This window comes from Elgaria multicarinata, chromosome 2 (assembly GCF_023053635.1).
Source record: "Elgaria multicarinata webbii isolate HBS135686 ecotype San Diego chromosome 2, rElgMul1.1.pri, whole genome shotgun sequence".
In the NCBI taxonomy this organism is placed as follows: Eukaryota; Metazoa; Chordata; class Lepidosauria; order Squamata; family Anguidae; genus Elgaria; species Elgaria multicarinata.
In genome coordinates this window covers 12469581-12495046 of record NC_086172.1, presented here as the reverse complement: position 1 = coordinate 12495046, position 25466 = coordinate 12469581, and the positions used below count along the sequence as shown (strand labels likewise).

Below are 25466 nucleotides of genomic sequence, written 5' to 3'. Positions count from 1 at the left end.
GTGAATGGTGGAGGGTAGTTCTTGAACCTCCCAAGCTTGCTTACATGACCCACCCTGTGCATAATGTACATGCTGTGTCAATATGTGGCTTAGCATGTAGATATACAACCCATAACAGGAAGAAAGATTACTAAACGGGAACATTTGGAATGTTTAGAGGTAATAATAATATAACATCCTTTGCAAAATTAATTTATTTGTATAAATAAGTTCACAAGCTGACTGTAAAATTCTTACTTTGTAGGATTTTGAGAGGGAAAAGCATGCTCACACGATATTGCAGTTTCAGTTCATGGAAGTCAAAGAGGCTTTGAAGCAGAGAGAAGAACTACTTGCAGTAAGTGAATTCTTATTATTAAGGAAATAACAAGCTTTTGTATGTTGGCTGATGGAACACAGTGAAGCATCTTTCTGGCTTCAGATTTTCAACAAAAATGTAACTTCTTCAGGAATTAATTCTAGTGGCTAGCACCTAAGCTTCCTGGAGCAATAGAAGCAAGAACATTTCAGTACACTGTTCTAGATTAAATTCTCATTACTGCCATCAACAACCCCACAAAGAGTAATATCCAGTAGGCCCTGTCCATGTGCAGCTGCAATATAGCACTTCTGGGGGCAAGCCTTCATGTGAGCAAAAGTGCTGATTTCTGGATAGGGATTGACCTGGCCTTTCCAGAAACCAGTGTGTTTGCTCGCATGGAGGTTTGCCCTCAGAAGTGCTGTCTCGTGGCTGTGCAGGGTGTTTCCCTTTTTAAAATATTTTAAATTTGAGGGAGAGGCGGGGACCATTGGGACATGTGCTGTTGGATGTGGGGCAGGGGTTCCCCCCTAAAAATGCTGTTAGCTCTAGAAGTTTTCCAGAGCCAGGTCTCCACGCAGGCGCAGAACCCATATGTGTGATGCACAGAGACCACGAAGAAGAACTTGGAGGAAACTTTTACTCAAGTGTCAGTGGGTTCTGAATTAAAGCCCTACCTACTAATCCACAGAAACATGATTCCTGGTACTTAAAAGAGCTGGTTCTCTCCACTGCTTCGAATGTTTGTTTGTTTTACCTTTTAAAAAAAGGGGTGAAGAAAGTGGATTAATCTATTTAGATGATGATGATGATGATTTACATTTATATACTGCCCCATAACCGAAGCTCTCTGGGCGGTTTACAAAGATTAAAACACTGAACATTAAAAAACGATATACAAAATTTTAAACCATAAAAAGCATAAAAACAGATTAGATACAATATCCATTTAAAACAACTATTCTGAGTCAGTTAAAAACTCAAGCTGCTAAATGCCTGGGGGAAGAGAAAAGTCTTCACCTGGCTCCAAAAAGATAACAATGTTGGCACCAGACGAGTCTCATCGGAGAGATTGTTCCATAATTGGGGGGGCACCACTGGAAAGGCCCCCTCCCTTGTTGCCATCCTCCGAGCTTCCCTTGGAGTAGGCACCCGGAGGAGGACCTTAGATGTTGAGTGTATTGTACAGGTAGGTTAATGTCGGGAGAGGCTTTCTGTCAGGTATTGTGGTCCCGAGCCGTGTAAGGCTTTATAGGTTAAAGCCAGCACCTTGAATCGGGCTCGGAAATGTACACGCAGCCAATGCAAGAGTAGGGCAGTGGTGACCAACATTTTCAGCACATGTGTTACATATCAGATCCTAAGAATGATGTAGTGCATTAATTTTTGTGAACCGCCCAGAGAGCTCCGGCTATTGGGCGGTATAGAAATGAAATAAATAAATAAATAAATAAATAAATAAATAAATAAATAAATAAATAAATCAAATGTTAACATTTTTGATGAGTGCTGCCTGGAGTGGATATACAGTAGTAACCTGTCCCTCCGTCCCTCCCCCAGTGGTTTGGGGATGATTTTGCCCCTGTGTAATAATCCTATTTGCACCCTATCCTAGAAAGACAAGCAAAATCTAAAAGGTAACATAATTAGAATTGTATTTTATCGTAAGAGGTAAAGTTTAGGATTTCAAGGTATAACTATGAAAGTTGCATAAACAGGTAGGTTTCTTTGTCTTAGTTCATGTGTCTTTTTATTTCATTATTCTTTGTAACTGGTGCAACCTTGAATTTTTCTTCTGATTAACTCTCTTGTCTGCTTTCTGTCTTCTTGTTTCCTCCTGCACCTCAGGAAATCCGACAACTACAACAGAAACAAGAGGGCTATGTAAGGGAAATGTCTGATCTTCAGGAGACAATAGATTGGAAAGAAAAAAAGATAGGGGTAGGATTCATAACCATACCCCCCACCCCAAATTGTTCAGATTACCTGTGCTCTTTTAAATTAGATAACGTCATGAGTGCAGCCATCTCAGTTAACAACATAGTTGGAATTTTAAAAAGTTTTTTTATAGCTTCTGAAGTGCTTCTGCCTGCTAGATCTCCCATTCTGAATACAGATCCACGTGCTGCTTTGGAAATGTTCTGGAGACCCGAGCAGTTTAATCAGGAAGCCCCTAACTATAGCTTCCCACTTATCGAAACTGTTAAACTATGTTTACCAGCTTTAGAACAAACCAGGAGGAAACAGAAAACTATTTGAGGCTTCCTGTTTGATTACTCACATGGCAAAGGGAGGAATGAAAAGGCTGTGCACCTGGACAAAAGACTCATATCTCAGCTTATTAAGCCAAGATGTGATCATCGAAACACAGTCAATGTTCGGGCACCATGATGTCTGTTCTGATTATTATTATTTATTTATTTATTTATTTATTTATTTATTTATTTATATAGCACCATCAATGTACATGGTGCTGTACAGAGTAAAACAGTAAATAGCAAGACCCTGCCGCATAGGCTTACATTCTAATAAAATCATAGTAAAGCAATAAGGAGGGGAAGAGAATGCAAACAGGCACTGGGTAGGGTAAACAGGCACAGGGTAGGGTAAAACTAACAGTACAGAGTCCAAACAACATCAGGTTTTAAAAGCTTTAGGAAAAAGAAAAGTTTTTAGCTAAGCTTTAAAAGCTGCGATTGAACTTGTGGATCTCAGATGTTCTGGAAGAGCGTTCCAGGCGTAAGGGGCAGCAGAAGAAAATGGACGAAGCCGACTGGAGGTTTAGGTACCTGAAAGAGGCGTAGCACAGGCTCAATTCAAACCGACCAATCAATGTTCCCAATTCAGCTTCCCTGCCAAGCCCAATTGCAGCTCCCCTGTAACCTGCTTAGTTGCAAACACTACCACATATTGCCCTGTTTATTCATGAGGAATTTTGACTGTAAGTGACCTCAGCAATGTGCCATGTTAAGCAGTTACTTGCCATCCCTACTAGCAGATAAACTTGCTTAGCCACTTCAAAAATAATCATCCTGCCCCCATTTTGCTCTTTTTTAACAGTTGCCCATTCTTCCATGTGGTTGTGTTTTAAATTTCAACTTTGACCTTCACTAGAAATATATTAATAGTAGTTTCAAACCAAAGAACATTCTAAGAAATATATCAATTAATTCATTTTATTTGATTTAATTAAGAGATTTTTATAGTGCTATTCACAGTAACATCCAATAAAACAGACAAAAATAAATCAATAAAACAAACTTAATAACCAGCCATGATTATCAGCATAAGTTACTGAATAACGGCATCACAATTAAAATGTCAAAACCTGTCCATTGAATTGATCCCACAAGTGAACTGGCAGCCAGTACAGCTGCTTCATGACAGCTAATATATGAGAAAACAGCTGGTTGTAAAAACAACCCTACCTAGTCCATTCTGGAAGTCACCAAAAAATACGTGCTGCCTAGGGTATTTTGTAGGTAGGAATTGAAATAAATAAATAAATAAATAAATAAATGTAGATGAGTGTCTAATGTTTTATCTTCCCATAGAAGTAGAAGCTGATAAATGACACTTGAAGTCATGGCGGCCACCTGGAAAACCAGGAGCAGTATCCTCACACTATGACCCTGATCCTTACAGAGGAGTGAGGAAGCCACTCCACTGAGTCTCTCACTCTCATTAACTCTGTTTTATGTGATTGAGCTTGAGTTTATTCACCGTAATCCAGTCCACCACTGATTACACCAAATCTTGAAAAGCATGAGGGACAAGGCTAAATGCTGAAGGAACCCACAGGACAGTTCCCATGGGCAGGAACAAGAGTTCTCTGCACCATCTTCAGTAACCTACCCTCCAAGAAGGAACTGAATCCTCACAATATGGTGCTCCCAAACCTCTATCTTGTAAGAATGCCATAGTTGATAAGAGAATCACACTCCCCATCTCTCCTAGCAAACGTTGTTGATCAAGGCAATTTCAGGCCTGAAATCGTACTGAAAAGGATCTGGATTCTCAATCTAATTAAAGTGCATCTGGAGTTGGCCAGCTACTACTCTCTGAAGCATCTTCCTCAGAAATGGCAGATCGGAAATCAGCCAATAATTGCCCAGCTTAAAGAAGGGTCTAATGACTGCCTTATTCAAGGTGGCTAAAAGAAAACATTCAGCTGAAGATGCATTATCAGTCTGACTATGCTGGCCAGAGTCTCATAATTGGCCATCACTAATCAATATAAGCAAGAGTCAAGAGGACCATGTTGTGGAACAAATTTCCTCAAGTACTTTCTCTTCATCCTCTGATGAAATCATTTAAGCAACTACTATAGAAGAGGCACTAAGGAGACTTCCGCAGACTCTGTCATTGGCAATAATATGTCCATTAGCTTTCAGCAGAAACTACCAGAATAGTTTCTCCTTACAGAAATGCAGCTAGAAATTTGCCCCTTAAAAAAAATATCTTGAAACTCTGCTGTATTCCTTGTTAGAGTTCATCTTACATGTTCCCTATTACAATAGGAGAGATTTAAACCTCTTTATTATTGTGGTTTCAGTGCAGAACTAAACATGTTTAATACTCAAAATATTATAATTTATTTTCAGTAAAACTTTGCCACTAAATGGACAGTAAGAGGCTTTAACCTAATAGTTAGATAAACATTAGCTCACCATTGCAATTCTGTATGGCACTTTTAACCAAGGAGAAAATAACCCTAACTATAAAAATGGGAATCCTGAAATAAAATTCTTTCCTCTTCTTGCATGCGAATTCCTTTATTCTCTGCATATCTGAAACCTGCTTTTTGCTAATTTTCCTTAACTTTACTTTCCCCCCTTCCCTCTTCTTGTTGTTACTTTATCTTCCACTTATTCCTTGAAAACTCAGGCTTTAGAGAGGCAGAAAGAGTTCTTTGATACCGTAAGAAGTGAGCGAGATGATCTTAGAGAGGAGGTGATTGTGCTGAAGGAACAATTGAAGGTATGCAGAAACAACAAAAGGAACAGCGTAAAAAGAATCAAATAATTATTTCTTTCTGTGTGCTACGGAAAAAGCTAGCTAGGGCTTCATAGTGGTAGGGAGCTAATTGTTTAAGTGGTGGCAGAGGGGGCACACCTTTATTTTCTTACTTTGTTTTATCCTTTCATTGTACTGTTCTGTTAAATCCACACAGCTACATTTGATAATTTGTAAGGCGTAAAAGCATGTACTCAAACATTTCCAATTTGACAGAGGACATAGGCTGTGCCACCCCTGTAAGGAAAGGAAAGGAACCTCTCGTGCAAGCACTGAGTCATTACTGACTCTTGGAGGGACGCCTGCTTTTGCTGACGTTTTCTTGGCAGGCCTTATAGCGGGGTGGTTCGCCATTGCCTTCCCCGGCCATTATTACCTTTCCTCCAGCTAACTGGGTACTCATTTTACCGACCTCGGGAAGATGGAAGGCTGAGTCGACCTGAGCCGGCTGCCCGAAACCAGTTTCCGCTGGGATTGCACTCAGGCCGTGGGGAGACTTTCAGCTGCAGAAACTGCTGCTTTACCACTCTGCGCCACACGAGGCTCGCCACCCCTGTAAACCAAAGCCATATTGTGAACTATTTTCCCAATATGTAGCATGATCTATCACATGCTTCAAACCGTATTAAAACAAATAAGTGTTGCAAAACAGCATACACAATGGGCTGGGTTCAAAGTTATCATGGAAGTCAGTATGGTGTAGTTGCTGGAGTATAAGGTTTGGAAATTCTCTTGTTTGACTATAAAATTCACTCTACATAGCTTTGGTCAAGTCAATCAAACCATATGTCACCTCTTGGCATTTTTGAGAAGATAAAATCCTGCTCTGAATTCCTTGAAGGAGCAAGGATTAAAAAGAAAGGATTTTTTTTTGCAGAGCCCAAGACATCTGTTCAGACAGTCTGTTAATCTAAATACCATATAACCTCCTTTATCAAGATGCTTCTTTTGTGTACCAAATCTCTGATTTGGGTATGTGTAAACACTTTTCATGTTTAAGTACTGCAATGTTATAATTTTACTTTATTATTTCACTCACAGCAACATGGAATAATCCCCAACTCAGAAGTAGCTACCAATGGAGAATCCTGTAGTGGTCTTGATAATGATGGACTATCAAGTTCTTCCAAGATTGTTCCAGGGACAAGTCATGTCCCTGAGGTAACTGGGGATGGTACACTAGGTAAGTATTTGCACTCCACTTAGATTTTTTATCCCTACCTTTGCTTGAAAATTTATAATCTGAACTATTTACTAATCACCAGCATGCTGTGCATACAATCACTTCTGTGCATTTTATTTTTTTGCTAAATGCCAATTATCACTTCAAGCACATTTCATTGCTTTTAACAGGGGATGTTAAAAGTAATTCCTTTTATTTCCTAGGTCCAGGGGAACAAATGACTTAAAGACATAACAGAGCCATGCATACATTTTATCTAGACTTATGCAATCATAAATGTACAGAGCGGCTCTGAAGTTGCTCTGGCCCCCAGCAACACATGGGGAAAACATGGAGATTAGGAGCACTTGAAACTTTGTAAGATTAGGGTAGTAATATAGAATCATTACTTTTATTTATGCTGATGTATATGTCAGAGCAAATGTTTGTAATACTAATAGTACATTTGAAATAGCCACATTATGATCAGCAGCTTTTGACCCCTAATACTTTCCTAGGGCAATAATATACAACTTTGCCTCAAAAAATATGTGTAGCAAACAGGCGAGTCAGAAGGGCAAAGTAAAATATTAAATCTACAAAGCCTTTTATTACTTAGCCTTACGAAGAAAATGGAGATGGTAAATTTGAATCATTGCTATCATACAGTCATGAACACAACAGGGGACCAAATAATGGTTGTCAAGGTATGGCTCTCTTTATGAGGTGTAAAATAATTCCTTCTCCCCTTTTTGTAATCCTAAACTAGTGTATTGTTGTCCAGAGTACATTCTGTTAAATTGATTCAACTAATTTCTATATAGCTATATTCAGAGGGCCAGTTGAGGGTGTGAGTTAAAATATAGTATTAAAACTAGGTCTTATGTAAAACGTCTCATCTTCACTGATGTTTACAAATGCAGTATAGTTAATATGAGAGATGGAGATGCATTTTGCTGATTGGACAATTTACTAATTCAATTGCTGCTTTGCCTTCACATAATTGGCAAAAACTGATCTTTCTTAACCAGTTCTTTTGATTCATTCTCTCTTCTGGGTTTTAAGTGGGGAGGTAAGTGTTAAACTAGTCTCCCTACATTGTGGTCCCTTCAACTTTCTTAATGATCTTTTAGGCAGAGCCAATGAAGTGGAGATGAAAAATGAGATTATGGAGAATGTGGGGAAAAGAGAACCATTGCAGAATACTGAGCATGAGGAACACACAGAGGAGACTAAGGAGCAGGAAATTGTGCAGGAATGTTCGGAAATAAAGACGTTGCATGCTGATGAAACTGCGGAGGCAGAGAAAATCAATGAAGGCAAAGTTGCATCAACATTGATATTAAATAGTGGACCCGAGGAATCAGATAAAAGTCATTCAGAGCATGTTCCAGGAATTGTTTATTCCCTTGAAAGCAGTGATGCAGTTGAATTTAGGGGTGAAGGGGGGCCACTTGGTGATACCACAGAAATGAAAGAGCCTGATGGAAATGTTGTAAATACAGTTGGTAATCAGAATAAAATAGCAGGTCCAGGCATTAAGGTTAATCAGGAAATAAACACAGATATAGAAATAATTCCCCAAGAGCAAAATAAAGAAAAGCAAACAGATATTGTTACTAATGAGACAGAAGGCAATAATAATGAAGTATTTGAGGAAGCTTTGGATTTTGTGAGTAACAGCCACATGAAAACTACTAGTCAGCCAGAATCACCAGAATTGTTGCCAAGTATTGACCCTAATGTTGAACAAAACAAAATGGTTGAGAGTGATTTGGATAGACAGCTTGATAAAAATGAAGGTATTACAATAACTGATGAAGCTGAGTGGGGTAAAAATGAAGCAGGTGTCATTAATCAAGAGAATGAGACAGACAATGTAGTCCAGCAGCAGAAGAACAAACTAGTAGCTTCTGCAGTAGAACTACCAGGAACTGGGAAACAAAAGCAAGTTGAAATTGAAGAAATCCAGGCCCTGTTTTCAAAACAGGATATATTTGTTGAAGAGGAACAAAATGAGCAAGAGACAGAAGCAAGAGAAGATAATGCTGAAGAGAGTCCTGCTAAAGTGACAGATCAAACAGAAGCTTTGTTCAAAGCACCAGAAGCCTGTTTAGATTCTGAGAAATATGAGCAAAATGCCATGAAGCCGCTTCTTACAGAAGAAACTGTTGAAGACAATGTAAATCACAGTGAATGCCAGACTCATGAGGAAAGGAATGTAGGCCTAGAAGAGGATTCAGGAGAAAGCAAATCAGAATTCATAGATGTTGGCAAAGCTTTGGCAGATATAGCAACAATACAAGATGAGACTACTCAAGACTCAACTATAATTGCAAGTATAATAACTGAAGATGTTGAAGTTCACAAAAGGAATGAAGAGGACAGGAATCATGGAAAGGCCGAGGAAAAAGTTCTTGAAGTTTTGTCTGATAGGGAAGAGGGTGTTTGTCTCATATCACAGAAGGCTGAAGTCAGTGATCAAGAGGCTGACAATGAAGAATATCATGAAGCATTTGATTTTGAAGAATCGTCTTCTGGAGCACTTAAGACTACTGAAATGAGTAATAAACAGGGTAATGAATCAGAGAAAGTTATTCACCAAATGCAAGAGAAAGATGGGATTGCAGAAAGTGGAGAGCAGAATGTAAGCAAAGAGGTCTATGAAAAAGAATGTAAAGATAAAGAAAGTCTTGCTGATGAAAAGAAAAAGGAGGAAATATACCAAACCTCAGCAGATGAAGTGGTAGATAAGGTCATGTTGACTGAAAGTGAAAATATTCAGCAGCAGAAAGGAAAGGAATTTGCTGAACATTTGCAGACTGATCCTTCTGTTTCCTGTTCCTCAGAGGCACAGTGTGAAATATTGGAAGACACAAACACAAAGATATTAGATGAAATTAATTCAAAACAAATTGCTGAATATACATCAGAGCAGTTGGCAAAGCTAGAGAGTTCTGTGGATGAAGACCAAGAGGAAGCCCTAGTGGGTAAGAAGGGTAAAGGTAAATCTCGGGAAGATTGTGTTATATCATAACCTCAGGTCATTGTTGCATGTTACACACCAGCTATGTGGTAAGTTACAAAGCAAAAAGGCTCATATATATCAAAGATGAAATTGTTTAACTTCTGATTCATTTAAAAGGAAGAGATCTGCAATGGATCTAGTTGCACACTCTAAATCAGGGAAATCCGGTGTCCTACAGATGCTTTAGATTACAACTCCCAGAATCCCTTACCATTGGCCAGACTAGTTGGGAATGATAGGAGTTGTAGTCCCAAACATCTGAAGGGTACTAGGTCACCTATTCCTGCTCTAAATACATTTATACAACTCATTATCTGTATCAATAATGAATGTATATGAAGGTTTTCTTACCTCTCAGATTTAATTACTGTTTATCTAACAAAGTGCTTCCACCAAGCCTACAATACTAGCTAACAACTGTCAGACACATTTATATTTGATTCAAATTTGAATAAAGCACTGTAGCTTCAGTATCTTTTTAAAATGCTGGTAATTTGCAGGAGAATGATAAAATTGCACTTTGAACACATTTCTTGTTGAAACATTCCAAATTAATGTAACTTCTATTGCCAAAAGATAGCTAGATCAGTATGGGAATGTTGTGTAATGTAGAATTAATGAAAAGAACCTGTAAGTGAAGAAATGTTGGTTGCTTAATAGGAGTAAGTGTACGCCTCAACCATTTCATACCAAATCACTGGGTTGAATCCAGAACAAGTTAGTTGCACTTAGATTCCTTTGAAATCAGCAGGACGTAAGTAAGCATGACAACCTTTTCATACATATGTGACTGACTTGTACTGGATCCAACCCACTGTATATCTTATGTTTAAGAATGTTTCAGTTCACATTGTGCTTAACCTTTTTATCAAGTAATATTTACTATGAATTATATAACAAATCTGTTTTCTTAAGAATTTATATTATATGCTCTATCCACTCCACCCACCCCAGCAATACATGTAAATGAATATTTTGTAACATCCTGAACATTTACCCCTTCCTCTCTGCTGGAATATAGGGAAATTTTAATGTCTTTATGAATGCCTTAATAACTATTTAAAACTAAAAATCACCGGTTAATGGCAACTGCTGTTGAATGCATAAAATGCCTTCTTAAATTTGCTGCCTTTAAAAAAAAAAAAACAAATGTATAAATTGATTTGAATAATGAATCAAATAAAGATGTTTCTCAATGTTTACTAACTATGAGTATTTTTATCGCATAAAGAAATATTCTAAGTGTTGTTTTAGGCTATCAGAATTAAGGGAAGATGCAAATTTTGGACATTTGTACAGCTATAATGGTATAACAAATAATAAATGTATTTCTTCGATGCAAGTAATAACACACAAAACAAAATATGTCTCACTGAGTTGTATATAATAAACATTTTATACTGTAAAATGTCTTCACCTTGTGTTTATAGAGCTGCTTACAATTAAACTGATACTACCCCTAATATTTTTCTACAAATTTATTTCAACATTTATCTAGCTGGTATCTACCTGCTTTTATTTGTCGTGTTGTTGCATTCTTAGATGTGGCAGTTCTTCACAAAAGCAAAGCATCTGTTCTAAGTCAGCAGTATAGGCTTTCAAATTGGTAACTTCAAACTTACATAAAAGAGAGACTTTTTCTGAGAAAAGGATTCCCAGGCTATGAGCAGTAAAGTTATGAAACAGTATTTGAAATCTTGGTACGCATGATCCACAGGTTTGAATGCCTAGGACAATTTCAAGCATCAGTTTGCAAAAAGGACAGGATTGAGCATTGATACCCACATTTCCAAAGAGATGCTATCTCTTCCTTCCTTGAACATCAGCAAAGCTAAAGCTTCTAATTTTTCTTGCCTTTCGTCCTGGTGCCTGCATTGAGAATATGCCTGGCTCATAGGGAAAGTGAATGCAGCAGACTTGGGTCTGATTGCATGGCCTGGAGCACATTCCTGTTGTAGACAAGGCTTCTAGGAATGTGACTGCATGGACTCCACTCACCCTTTGTGTTCATAGAGTCCTATGTAATGCAAGAAATTACATTTAATGTAATTACATTCTCATTTAATGCTTGTTCATCCATTCCACTCATGGATGTGTAATTAACGGTAGCAGGTGTATGCATACTTCTGACAAACTAGGGATATATAAGTAAAATTGGTTATGACGGATTTTGTATGTCAGTTATGTAGCTTATCTATGGTGTGAACTAGATATAGCTAGCTTTGATCAAACTTCTTGGTCAGCAGTGTTGACAAAGCCAGTTATTTATGGACAAATACATCTGGAGTTGTAGTAATTCATTACAAAACTAGAGATGATTAATGTTGTTGATGGAACTGCAGCTTTCATGAGGGTTCTCTTTTGGGTGTCAGTGGGGGCAACCAAAGTGGTACGTTTATCCCTTGGTAACTGCCATTTCAACTAATCATATATTAATGTTTTGATTAATAGTACATAAGGAATAGATGTTCATCCCTACTGCTGCTCTAATTTCCTGTAGAATAACCACCCTATATCTTGATTTATGATTCATCTATATTTTGAAAGAAGTGTATGTTGGGTGTAGGATGCAGGAGAACAGGAAGGAACTGCTAGGGAAAAGGATAGTAGTATTTCCACTGTTATAGAAAATGAGGGAATGCCGTCCAATTTCTTTCCTTTAATTTGTTTGCCTTAGATATGCAATATCCAAGTGGCATGATAGTGACCATCCTGCACTTTCCATAAATGTACAAAGGTGATTCTTCCCTCTGTAAACCCTCAACATAATTCCTGAGAAAACCTAATGTTACAACACTTCAATAATCTTTAGTTTTCTTTCTAATGTTTATTTTAAAAGGTGATTATACAACAGACTTTTAATACTCAGATGTTTTGGAGCAGATGAATAAACTGAAATTGTCCAATTTAGTTCTCATTGGATTTACCATGATATCACCACATCACAAAAGCAGTTCCAAAGCCTAAAGAAATGATTTGCAAATTATCACAGAAGTTACCTCTTTTTTATTTTTTGCAAGGGGCTTTGGTGCTGTTTTCATTTTTTTTAATGAAAATTGCCATGTAGTTACAGCTTCCTAAATTGTATTTATTTGTTTAATCATTTCTTTTTACAAACAGCAAATTTTATATTTAGAAACTTTGCAAACCCTGTGTAAGCTTTATATTTAAACCGAAGGCCTACTAACATCATGGTTGTCCTAAATAAAATGTTTATAACATAGAAAAGATATGTGGCATGAGACACAGCCATACAGACTCAATAGGTCTCTTACATGAGATTCCTTGCTCCAGAGATTTGGAAGGAATTGCAGGTGTGTGTGTGTGTGTGTGTGTGTGTGCAGGGTAGAGGAAAGTGATCCCTGTTGTGCAAATGGAAGTCCGCTCACACAATGTTAATTGTTGACATTCCTTCAGTGGTAAGCATATTGTTTGGTTTCTGGGGAAATGTGCAGGAAAATCTATACAACCAGTAACACTTCTTTGTGAACTTCTCCATGCACTATCCCATTAAATATCCCTTGCATATTTTGAAAAGTAACTTGCAGTTGGTTGATGGACGAGCAAAGAACCTGGGCATGAGTCGTCTAGTCGTTGGGGTAAATAAAGGGAAAGGGGAGAAACTTCCTATGGACGTCCATAAGGTGGCCTTGTGAAATCATTGCCAGAGTTTATATTAGTATGTTTATTCAATTCAAACACAGGAAGATTAATGATCATTGGATTACTTCATAACTACCTTCTAAGAATGTGTGATTCCGTATTATATAGGAAAATAAAATGCATGGCTGTTTTAAAATTCTAAATGTTCGAGAATTGATTTGTTTTTCAAGTTCAAGAATGCACTAGAAAATTGGGGTGTGAGTCTTCTTCCATTGAGAAATATTTCAAGGTGAATTTTTCAATCTGGAAAAATCTGAAGCCACCCATACAACTTAATAGATATCAGATAACAAAATTATAAAGAGCCGTAGAGTTTTTAAACTGTGTGGCTAATTGTTATAGTGTGTTGATGTTTTTGTGATGCTGTTAAACTGTAAAGATTTGTGAGATTTTTGTATTTCAGTGTTTGGCCCTAGAATTCTTGCATGCTACCCTACAGTAGAAGATTAGCCGCTTTGCATGCAGCTGGGTGCTTCTACTGAAGTGACAAGCATGCTTTGTGAGGCTGGCATAACCTCCCTTGGCTGAGACCCCTTCCCAGTCCTGTGTGTGACCTCATTTCCTGTGGTACGTGCATAACAACATTTATCATCAGTTCCACTAACCTTCATTATTCTCTCTTTTAAAAATTAAATACATTCCTTGACATATTCCATTTAACAATATCAACACAGGGTACATTTCATATCTCTTTTTTTCTTGTAGACATTAGATTGAAAAAACTTGTTGATGAACGAGAAACTTTACTTGAACAGGTAATCAAACATTTTCTACTTGCTCTCTGTTAGTCCCTTTGGATATTGCCAGATGATTCCCTACAAATTACAGCTGATTTAAAAGGTCATGTTTTTCACATGGCGATTAGAATGAGAAGAAATGGCTTCCAAAGTCAATCTATAAAACAGTATGCAACTTCAGACGAGATTTCCTCACTTAGTGTGATGGAGTGTTAATGTCATGTCATATACACCAAGTGTGAGAACACTTTGTTGTTGTTTTGGTACTTGTCTTTTTTAAAAAAATGCAAGGAGATATTGGGAAAGGGTTGGATCACCTTTAAAGAGATAGACCCAAAAAATACATGTGTACCTCACATCTGGTGCATTGCTCGAGTATTCAGTGTAGTCAGACCTGAGTACAGAAATATAGGTTTTGAAGCAGCCCTCTTCGCAATTACCAAGTGCAAATTCTCTTTCCAACGCATTCTCTAAAATGTAGCATAAGATACAAGAGTATAGACCTGTTCTGTAGTGGACTGGGGTGGATAGTGACATGCCTGGAGTTGTCCCTCTCATCCTTAGCATCTTGAATATCGCAGTCCATTAACCAATTGTTACGTTTTTTAAAAAGTATGCTATGCATTCATAATACCACAATCTGTAGTTAGTGCAATAATGTGGCTTCCCCAAAATCTTAGCTTTAATTTAAAAAAAGAGCAGGATGTTTAGTTGTCATAATTATTTGGAAAAAATGCCAGCAATGTCTGTAACTTTTATTTCCTGCATGATCAATAAACCTCTCCTGTTCTTCACTTTACCTATAATCTCTTCTCCTGACATCACATCATTCCTTACAAAAATAATTCAAATCCTACAGGAATGCAACTATCAGAAAATGTCAGCTGGGTGGGTTTATGGGAGGGAAATAGGAGATTTGCACAAAACATTGTAGTTTTAATTATCCTTTTTCATGTAGTCCTCATTGTAGTTCTAATTATCCCTTTTCATATAGTTTGGTTTATTTTTCAGTAAGTTGGTTTTTTTGTGACTTTCAGGTTAAAAAATTAAAAGCACAGCTGGAAGAAAACCAGAATAGTAACACTCAAAATTTACATTTGGAAGATGGAGTCCTAGAAAATGGCACAGAGATACACGTGATTGATCTCCAAAGTAAGGCTCATCTACATGTTGAAGAATCTGTATTCAACTGTCAGTGACACTCACTCATTTTGTCCACTTACATTGTGAAAATATACCAAATAGAATTAAACTGGACTCCCCATTTGTTACACATTACCTCAGCATACCTCATGTACCCATTACTTGAGCAAGCCTATTGCAAGCTGAGCCAAGGAATGTAACCCCTCCTATAACATGAAGTTTATTTATTTATTTATTTATTTAAGTATTTTTATGCCGCCATTCAGCCAAAAAAGGCTCTCACGGCGGCTTACAAAAGTATTTCTTGACAGTCCCTGCCCACAGGCTTACAATCTAAAAGACATGACACAAAAGGAAAGGGGATTGGGAGGGAGGAGGAGGAGGGGGGAAAGGAAAGCAAATTCAGGCACTACAATCTTAGTTGGAAAGTTCAGCAGTTACAGGGGACAGCAGGAGGGAGGGGGCTCTCAGCTGGAGCTGGACCCAGGCACGGTGGAGAAATGCCTGGCTGCTGCTTCCTCCCTCATGGTGGCCTCTGCAGAGACAGCTGGTAGCAGGAGGGAGGGGGCTCTCAGCTGGAGCTGGACCCAGGCACGGTGGAGAGGTGCCTGGCTGCTTCTTCCTCCCTCATGGTGGCCTCTGCAGTGGCAGTTGGTAGCAGGAGGGAGGGGGCTCTCAGCTGGAGCTGGACCCAGGCACGGTGGAGAGGTGCCTGGCTGCTGCTTCCTCCCTCATGGTGGCCTCTGCAGTCAAGTTGAAAAGGTGGCCTTTCTCTTTTCTTCTGTTATCGATGTGGACAAGAGTGCTGTCTGCAGGCTAATAATTCTATTTATGGTATGATCGAAGGTAGTCAGGTATTCATATTATGGAGAGAGTTGGATAAACATTTACCAACTTGAAAGAAAATAGTATTGATTTTTGAGTTGTGATTCTAGGGATCCATCACGGAATGGGTTTGTCTTGTTAAGCTTCCAGCAATGAGTCTTCACTATAATGCAACAAAGAGGACCGAGGTTTTGCTTCTAGGATCAATATGGGAAGTTAGTAGCAATTATATGGAAATTAAAATTGAGAGATGTGTTCTGCTGGCTGGAGGGAGTGAGTGAGTATGAGCCCTATGTATGAGAAACATCAGAATATTATCGTTGGGGAAAATGGGATTTGGACACATACATTTTTATAAGTTATACTATATTTTAATGCCCTTGGATATTTTGAGATGGAACCTCACCCTGAATTGTTTTGATGGCGGACATTTTTTTTAAATTTCTTTAGGAGATGCAAATAGACAAATCAGTGACCTCAAATTTAAGCTTGCAAAGTCTGAACAAGAGATCACAGCACTGGAACAGAATGTAAGTTTATGCCATATTTATAGCACTCTTGAGCTGTGGAGTTACATAAAGATGTTTGTATTTTCTTATTTTAAAAGGTTGGGGAGGGAAACACTGGCAGTAATCCTAAAACGCAAAGCAAATCCCCCTGAAATTAGCGGAAGTTGTTTATATTTCAATTCTAAACATACTTATTTTGAAGTAAAAGGTCATTGTTGGCATTTGCCCCAGTGAGTGTCACTGCTCGAGATTCACTGCAAGTTGTTGGTGGATTGCCATGTTTTGGGCAATGACTGCTGCAGGGCGTAAAGAGCTAATGGGGCAAGAAGTCAGAGAGGTTATTGAGAGGCCAATGGTCTTGGGTTGCTTCCAAAATATATAGTGAAAGCATTTCTTCAGAGTGTACCACATATACATAAATACTAGCTTGTATTGAAAGTTTGGTTGCAGTATTCATATTGTGTGAGTAAGGCTTTGCCATATGATTTGCTCTTGCCCTGGCCAACCTAAAATCATATATCTCCGACAGAGATACTAAACCTATTTCCTCAGTCAAATGCATTGAACTGCTTGACCCTGATTATGGGATCAGGTTTATGATCCTCTTATGCCAGTTTTTCACCAACTGCATTGGTTTCTGGTGTCTTTTTATATTAAATTGAAAGTGCCTTTAATGCCCTTCATAGCTTCTGGCCGGGGCACCTGTCTGTGTGTCTGCCTGTACTTTGAGATCATCATCACAGGCTCTTCTTCTCTGCCACCAGAAGAAGGGTCTTTTCAGTAGTGGCATCCCAGTTTTGGAAACCTTTCCCTAGAAAGGGGCTCATTCTGATGTCTCATGTCAGGCAAATAACCTGTAATTTCCCCAGGCTTTAAACTTTTACAGCCCTATTTTTTGTTGTGGCTTGCATATTACTTTAATGGTGTTTATACATTTGCTACCGTACTTCTATCTTAATAGTTAAGTTTCTTTCATATTAGGTAATACGACTGGAAGGTCAAGTTGCTCGCTATAAAACAGCTGCTGAAAATTCTGAAAGAATAGAAGATGAATTGAAAGCAGAGAAACGTAAACTCCAAAGAGAGGTAATCCATACTACTAAATCATTCTCAATAAAATACTCAGTATCACTAGGAATATTTTTACAAGATTAACTGTGTTTTTGTGTTGAAGGAAAACAACTTTAATAAAGTTTCTAAGTAGAAATAAAATCCAAACGATGTTAGTGTTTCTCAGCCGAAAAACGAATGGAAATAACCTTCAGTACTTGACTATTTAAGGCTGATACTGTGGGCACAGAGCCTACAAACAGCTTGCACCTGTTATAGTGGTGAAAGAGCAATAACTGGCCCTTTGTTTCCGTACTAGAATTGCATCTCTTGAAGGAAACAGAGGGCTGAATAGTCCCAATTGCCCAAGGAACGCTCAGCTATATTCCAGACGTCCCAGAAACGTAGCCCTTTAAACACATGAACACTATTTATGGGGAGGAGCCATAACTCAGTGGTAGACCACCAGTTTTTAAAACAGTATCAGATAGCAAGTGATATGAAAGGTCCCTGAAGAGCTGCTGTCAGTGAGTCAGATGGACTATTTATTTATTTATTTATTTATTACATTTTTATACCGCCCAATAGCCGAAGCTCTCTGGGCGGTTCACAAAAATTAAAACCATCATAAAACAACCAACAAGTTAAAAATACAAATACAAAATACAATATAAAAAGCACAACCAGGATAAAACCACGCAGCAAAATTGATATAAGGTTAAAATACAGAGTTAAAACAGTATAATTTAAATTTAAGTTAAAATTAAGTGTTAAAATACTGAGTGAATAAAAAGGTCTTCAGCTGGCGACGAAAGCAGTACAGTGTAGGCGCCAGGCGGACCTCTCTGGGGAGCTCATTCCACAACCGGGGTGCCACAGCGGAGAAAGCCCTCCTCCTAGTAGCCACCTGCCTCACTTCCTTTGGCAGGGGCTCACGGAGAAGGGCCCCTGTAGATGATCTTAAGGTCCGGGTAGGTACAGACTAATTGTCTGACTCCATGTAAGCTTCATATGTTCATATATGTTGTTATTGTTTTCTTTCCCTATTTTGCGGGGAGGAGAGAAGCATCAGCATAGTTTAGTAGGTAACCCATTGAGTTAGGACCTAGAAGACCTTGGCTTTCCCATGGATTCACTAACTAGATTAAGCAATCCACTCTAACTTTAACCTTAGTGGTTCCTCGTGGTTTCTGTGCACACATGTGGGGTGTGCACGTGAGAAGAGTAACATCTCAGAAACACTGAGAGATTAAAAAGACTTCTCTAGAAGTTTCCAATATCTTGATCTGCGTAGGCACAGATCCCATTTGCAGTGCACAGAAGATCTCTCAAATAATGACAGTTACAGGTAAAGACTTTTCCCATCCTTAAAATTTTAATAAATAATAGTCACTGGGCTCTTGTAATGATAAATGAAGGAACGCAACTCGTTACTAACTTGAATATAATTTCTCTTTTAATTTATTTTCAGCTCCGTTCAGCATTAGACAAAACAGAAGAGCTTGAAGTAAGCAATGGCCATCTAGTTAAACGGCTAGAAAAGATGAAAGCCAATCGAAGTGCTTTCCTGTCCCAGCAATAGATGCCAGATTTCATTGGAGAGTGCTTGACAATGACAACAGCGCAGCAGAGGCTCGCGTCTGTTCCTGTCTGTTCCTGTTTGGGATGCTTTGTTTCATGCCTTCTGAGAGCAGCAAAACGCCAAACACATGAACCCATTCGTCATGCCACCATACTGAGGTTCCATCTACGCAGATCTTAGCTGCTGCATTATATGCCTAATAATAGCTGCTCCAAATGCCTGTTCTTGTAGGTGCCCTTCCACACTGTACTCTTGAAATGCATGCAGTACAGTATCTGTATGCCATTTAACAAGCACACTGGGCAACTTGTAAGCTCGAGCTGAAAGGCACAGCAGCTGGCTGTTGGCATTTTGAAAATGACATTGAAAGTGAAGAAAAGAAAAAAAGATTAAACTGGAACTTGGATTTTCTTTATTTCTGGACATAGTGGTGAAAATGACTATAATTTTCAGACTTCCTCTTATGGCAGTGTCTGTGACTGTAGCAACAGCGATAGTGTTTTCATAGCAGCCTCTTTATTTACAAACACTGTGGAACCACAAGCCATTATGAAGCAGAAGTCCACTAGAAATCATGGAAGAAGATGGTCTAGGAAGCAAAAGTGACCTTAAATGACTTTGCCAATAAAAATAAAAGGTTATGGAGGGATTTTTGCACCTGTTCAATCATAAGACTATTTTATTTCAGGGTCAATAGGCAATAGCTTCAACTTTAAATAAAAGAACAGCTTTTAATTTGTATTTAATCCCCCTATTTGGAATTTAATTAAATGACTTCTTATAAAGGATGTAACATTGCAAAAATAAAACTGTGATCCCACATTTTAAAAAAACTGAATCCTATTTTATGTTCTAATTACTATGCACACTAGTCAATCAATCTATATAAATAAAAATGTAAATGTCCGTTCGAAACAGACGTTATATCTCCGAAAGTTCTTCACCGATTGCTTTGAAATTTTGACACAACGTTGCGTTCGAATACGCGAGCGTTGTTATGTAACTATGTTCTCTATGGGGTCAAAGGTTTCTCTTAAAATCGAAGAAATAGGCCTCCTCAAAACCAGTCCTGCTGATCATTGTGACATCGCCAACCAGTAGGCCAATCCGCTGCCTCTGCCTCCTCTCCTATTTGCATGTTTTCTCACAATTGGCTGAGTGAATATAGATGTCACACCTGTGACAGTTACACGTTCTGAAGAAAGGTAACTGCCAGGAGTTTCCAGTAACCGTAAAAACATCCTTTTTAAAAAACCAAACAATCTGCTTTACTTCATCCAAATAATGCCTCGCAGAAGATCACACTTAGGTCGTCGTACTCGCGGAGCGGAAGCACTGCGACGAGAAATTGCAAATCAGACTGAGGAAGAACGGGCATCAGCAAACGAGAAAAAAAAGAAAAAGAATTCCGCAAATACGTGCCAAGGAACCAGGCAAGCAACGTTCAGCCAGACTTGAGGATGCACGATTGCGAGCACGGCAATCGCGTTCTACAGCTTCAGATCGAGTCGACGGACAACCTGGCATATTCAAAGAAACAACGATGGGCAGACTGTACACCGTGCATCCCAATCAAGATGAATGCTTCTTTCTTCGCATGCTGTTGGTAAATGTGCCCGGTCCAACGTCTTTCCATCAATTGAGAATTGTCAACGGCGTAACACATGCCACTTTCTGCAGTGCATGTCAAGCTCTGAATTTATTGGAGAACGACCGACACTGGGATGTATGCATTAATGACGCGTGCAACACGTCACATTCAAATCAAATTCGTGCATTGTTTGCAATCATATTGACCGCCTGCTCTCCTTCATCTCCAACAGAGTTATGGGAGAAATATAAATCGGACATGGCTGAAGATATTCTCCGTCGAATACACAAAGAAAATTCAAATATAAACATGGATTTCACACCAGAAATCTACAACGAAGCGTTGATAATGATTGAAGATTTGTGCTTAGAAATCGCAAACAAAGTTCTCAATCAATTGGGAATGCCATCACCGAATCGAACTGTTGCTGCTTCGTTCGATGTAGAATTGTGTCGTGAACAAAATTACAACACGGATGATCTTTTGTCGTATGTGCAATCAAATATTCCTAAGCTAACGCTTGAGCAAAAACGCATTTACGATCAAATAATGAAAACCATCAATAACGGGACTGGAGAAATCTTCTTCTTAGATGCGCCAGGAGGAACTGGTAAAACGTTCCTAATTAGATTGATTCTGGCAGCAATTCGATCCCAAAATGACATAGCCTTAGCTCTTGCGTCGTCCGGAATAGCTGCGACATTGCTACCTGGTGGAAGAACTGCTTATTCTGCTTTGAAATTGCCATTAAACATACAATTCATTGAAACTCCCACGTGCAACATTTCCAAAGCATCCGGAATGGGAAAAATATTACAAAAATGCAAACTTATTGTTTGGGATGAATGCACAATAGCACACAAAAAATCACTCGAGGCTCTTGATAGATCATTGCAAGATTTGCGTGGAAACATCAGACCATTTGGGAACACATTAATATTGCTTGCAGGAGATTTCAGGCAAACATTACCTGTAATTCCTCAATCGACACCAGCGGACGAAATAAATGCTTGCCTGAAATACTCTACTTTGTGGCGACACGTAAACACGTTAAAATTAACTAGTGTTAGAGTTGCACCCAAGGAAGCCTCCTCAGATGAGGAGGAGGCAAACTTACAAGAAGTAGAGGGAGTTTCCTCCCCCACAGCCGGACCAGAGACCAGTGCACAGTTGGTAGGGAGTCATTCCATGGAGGAGAATGCAGGTCCCGTGGAGGAGCCACGGGCCAGTCAGTTGCTTCCTCTGCCTGTCGCTCCTGAGGCTGAGTCAGAGACGGAGGTGGTTCGACCACCCAGCCCCCGCGAAAGGAGACGAAGGAGAAGGGCAGAACAAATGCAGGTGGTGAGGCGAAGTATGCGCCTTCAGAACAGGCAGGGAAAAGACGCTGAACTGTAGGAGGGGGTTGGGTCAAAAGGTGGAGGAATGAGGCACAGCTGGGATCTGGGTGGGGTCATGCTGGCAGGGTTTGAAAAGGGAGAACCTGACAGCTGGTCTGGTGTAGCAAACACCTTCCGTTCTTCCGGTTGCTACTGTACCCGCCTTGCCTTGTGACTGTGATTCTGGATTGCTGACCTGGACCGGCTTGATTGACTCCGCTTGAACGTGTATCCCTGGGACTCTGGACGACTGACTCGGCTATTGATTTAGGACTGGACTGGACCTTCGCTTACTCCTGGCTCCTTGATGCCCACACCCTCTGTTTTGGTGCTTCGACCTGGACCAGTAGGCTTACGCTGCAGAACGTGCCTCTGGCTAAGAACTCTTGGACTCTGTGTAAAAGACTGGGCTGTTCTTAAAACAGCAGCAGCTCACTCCTGCATTCTTGGCCAGAGATTTATGGCCGGGTAATTGACCATAAAACCCTAAAGCAATAAAACTATTTAGAGGAACGCTTGACTAGCGGCTGGTCAAACAACAAACACTGAAAACTACAAATATGGGGGGGCGGAGCCGGACGTTATGACGGGTAAGATCGCTGTGTGAATTCTCCCATCAGGGGGGATATGAAAAGCTTATTATCTCACTTAATGAGGCGTGGATTATAAATTAAAGTGTTGGATGATGCTTATGAGTGTTGAGTGAAGATGGAAATCCTGTTTTTTGTGAAAGAAATCACAGATTAAGGGGAGAAAATAGACTGTTCTTGGCTGTTTTCTGACTGTAAGCAGACGGAAGGAGGGGGGAGCAAGCAACTTGGAATGTTTGGAATGTTGGAGCTCTCCTGTTTTCCAGTCTGATAGAAGCTGATTTATATACCCCTAATCTGAGAGAGATGTTCTGGTAGTAAATTCACCCTTCTTAAGGAAGAAAAAAAAGTATTTGAAACGGACTTGTTTGGATAAGAAGGGGGGAAGTGAAACGGGACTTTGACGAAACGTAAACATAATCCATGCCGTATATTAGAAAGAAAAAAACCCCGGGAAAGGCTGCTTGGCAAAGAGCACACCCTTCTAATCATAATTTGGCCCGTCTGGAGAAAGTGCCTGCCAGAAAAGAGTCACAATCTTCGGGTAGCGATTCAGCTTCAGGCTCAGACGAGTCGGTGAAGATGGCGGAAGGTTCTGGCAAGGCGCCAGCTTCTTCTGTTACAATGGATGAACTTAAAAAGCTGATTCTGGAAACCAAGGCTGCACTCAGCAAGCAGATCGCTGATAATGAAAAGAATGCAGAGGCACGGATGGGGGCGCTAGCGAACAGGCTGGCTGATAATGAGAAAGAGCTAAAGAAGGTTGGGGTTGAAGTTAAAGCTCTTGCAAAAAAACAGGATGTATTTGAAAAATGTTCTGAGGCAAAGTTAAATGCTCAAGATTCACAGCTGATTCAGCTTCAGGATGAGCTTCGACGTTGTAACATTCGCATCAAGCAATTTGCTGAAGAACCAGGAGAAGATTTGAGGAAAGTTGTATTGAAGTGGTTCAACGACATGATGCCTGATGCGGATATAAAGGACAGCGACTTGGAAAGAATCCACAGAGTGGGAGGAGTAAAGTACAAGGGATCATCTAGAGATTTGCTTGTGAAATTTGGCAGTTATTATAAGAAGGAGTTAGTAATGAAGAAGCTGAGAGCTATGGCTATGATTAAATATAAAGGCAAAGCAGTGCTAGTTTTCAACGATCTTTGTCAGCAAACACTCCAATGGAGGCGCAGCATCAAGCCAATAACTGAAATATTAATAAAAAATGTAGTGAGATATGCTTGGGGTTACCCGGTTTTTTTAAAGTTCTCCCATGCTGGGAATGATTATAGAGTAACCTCTCTGGAGCAAGGAAGGGAGCTGCTGAAGAGATTGGGGTTAATGAAGAATGGAAGTGTTGGAGCTGGGGAAGAGAATGGAGCAATGGCAGGAGCATCTGGGATGGGGTAAAGAGAAATGTTATGAGATAATTGATATGATAATTAATTAAATACAGAGATCGGGTCGTCATGGCGGGGCACCGCCTCCCCCCTCTCCCCTAATTGGGTGGCCGGAGTAATAGACTCGCGGGGATATGGGGAGGGGGAAAGTAGGGGGTGGGAGAGGGGGAGGGGGGTTATTAGGGAGGGAGGGAGGGAGACGATGGGGGGGTTAGGGTTTATTGTTATATTTGTTGTTGTATTTGTTTATGAGGTAGGAGGGGGGGAGTATTATGTGTGGAATTTGTGTTTTTATGTAAGTAATTTTGAATTACTGAGCACGAGGGATCGGAAGAGATTTCAAAAGGGTGATTATGGATAAAAAGATAAAAGTATCAACACTCAATGTTAAAGGTTTGGGGGCAGTCGTGAAAAGGAAGAGAATAGAACAATTATTTAATAAAGAGGGATCAGATATTATAATGGTCCAAGAAACACATCAAGGCTCCGAGAATTCGAATATGATAAAATTAAGGTGGCTAGCCTATTATGAAAAGTCATTAGGGACATCTAAAAAAAATGGAGTGGCCACCTTGATTTCAAAAAAAAGTGGGTTCGTATTAGAAGAAGTAAAAAAGGATGATAAAGGCAGATATCTTATGTTAAAAGGTAAAATTGAGGGAAAGGTTTATACTTTGATTAATGTTTATGCCCCAAATGAGAGGCATAGAGAGTTTTTTATAAAGTTGTTTAAAGAAATAGAAGAATTTAAGGAAGGATATGCTATATTAGCTGGGGATTTTAATATGGTTATGGATAATAAACGAGACAGGTCAAATCCCACTAAGGTTGAAAAGAGGAATAATATGACTATACTGAATAAATTGGTAAAAGAAAATGGTTATCTAGATTCGTGGCGTTTACTTAATGGGAATAGGCCTGGGTTCTCATATTTCTCCCCAGTTCATTATACATACTCCAGGATAGATTATATATTTGTTTCAAAAGATTTTGCAACGAAGATTTGTAAGATGGAAATAGGGGTAATAAAAGTAACTGATCATGCCTTGTTAAGTTTAGAATTTACAGTTAAGAAAGATTATAAAGAGGCATATAGATGGAAGTTGAATACAAAGATATTGAAATATAATAAAGTAGTAGAGAAAATTCAGAAGGAACTGTCGGAGTCATGGGAAATAAACGAAAAAGGAGGAACAGCTGGGTCAGTCATTTGGGACACCATGAAGGCCGTAGTAAGAGGAATCTGTATTAGAGAAACCTGTACTTTAAAAAGACAACAACGGGTAGAGCAGGATAAGTTAGAGATAGAAATTAAAAATTTGGAGGAAAGATATTGGAGAGTTAAAGACAAATATAAATTAGTGGAAATACAAGCTAAGAAGAAACAATTAGAAAATTTAAATATAGAGGAGGTTCAAAAGAATTTATTGTATATGAAGAGGGAATATTTTGAAAATAGCAATAAGAACTCGAGGTTGCTCGCCAAGCTCACACAAAAAGAAAAA

The 25466-nt window shown here is 39.1% G+C and overlaps 2 protein-coding genes across 13 annotated transcripts in view; both read left to right on the top strand.

The window, feature by feature from the left end:
- Window positions 1–19838, top strand: part of LRRFIP1 (LRR binding FLII interacting protein 1) — a 124157-nt gene extending 104319 nt beyond the window's left edge. For 7 of the 12 annotated variants that reach the window (XM_063116023.1, XM_063116022.1, XM_063116019.1 and 4 more), the window contains 5 exons: window positions 245–337; window positions 2147–2239; window positions 5186–5278; window positions 6356–6497; window positions 7610–11682. In XM_063116023.1, the coding sequence (XP_062972093.1) occupies window positions 245–337; window positions 2147–2239; window positions 5186–5278; window positions 6356–6497; window positions 7610–9513 (2325 nt within the window). In that variant the 3' untranslated portion in view covers window positions 9514–11682. Of the gene's footprint in view, window positions 1–244; window positions 338–2146; window positions 2240–5185; window positions 5279–6355; window positions 6498–7609; window positions 11690–13872; window positions 13923–14941; window positions 15057–16322; window positions 16403–17362; window positions 17468–18902 lie in introns of those variants that run through there. The other 5 variants (XM_063116025.1, XM_063116027.1, XM_063116024.1 and 2 more) reach the window with 5 other exon arrangements.
- The window catches only part of RAMP1 (receptor activity modifying protein 1), a 547734-nt gene that overhangs the window by 419991 nt on the left and 102277 nt on the right, over window positions 1–25466 (top strand). The gene's annotated exons all lie outside the window — the stretch shown is intronic.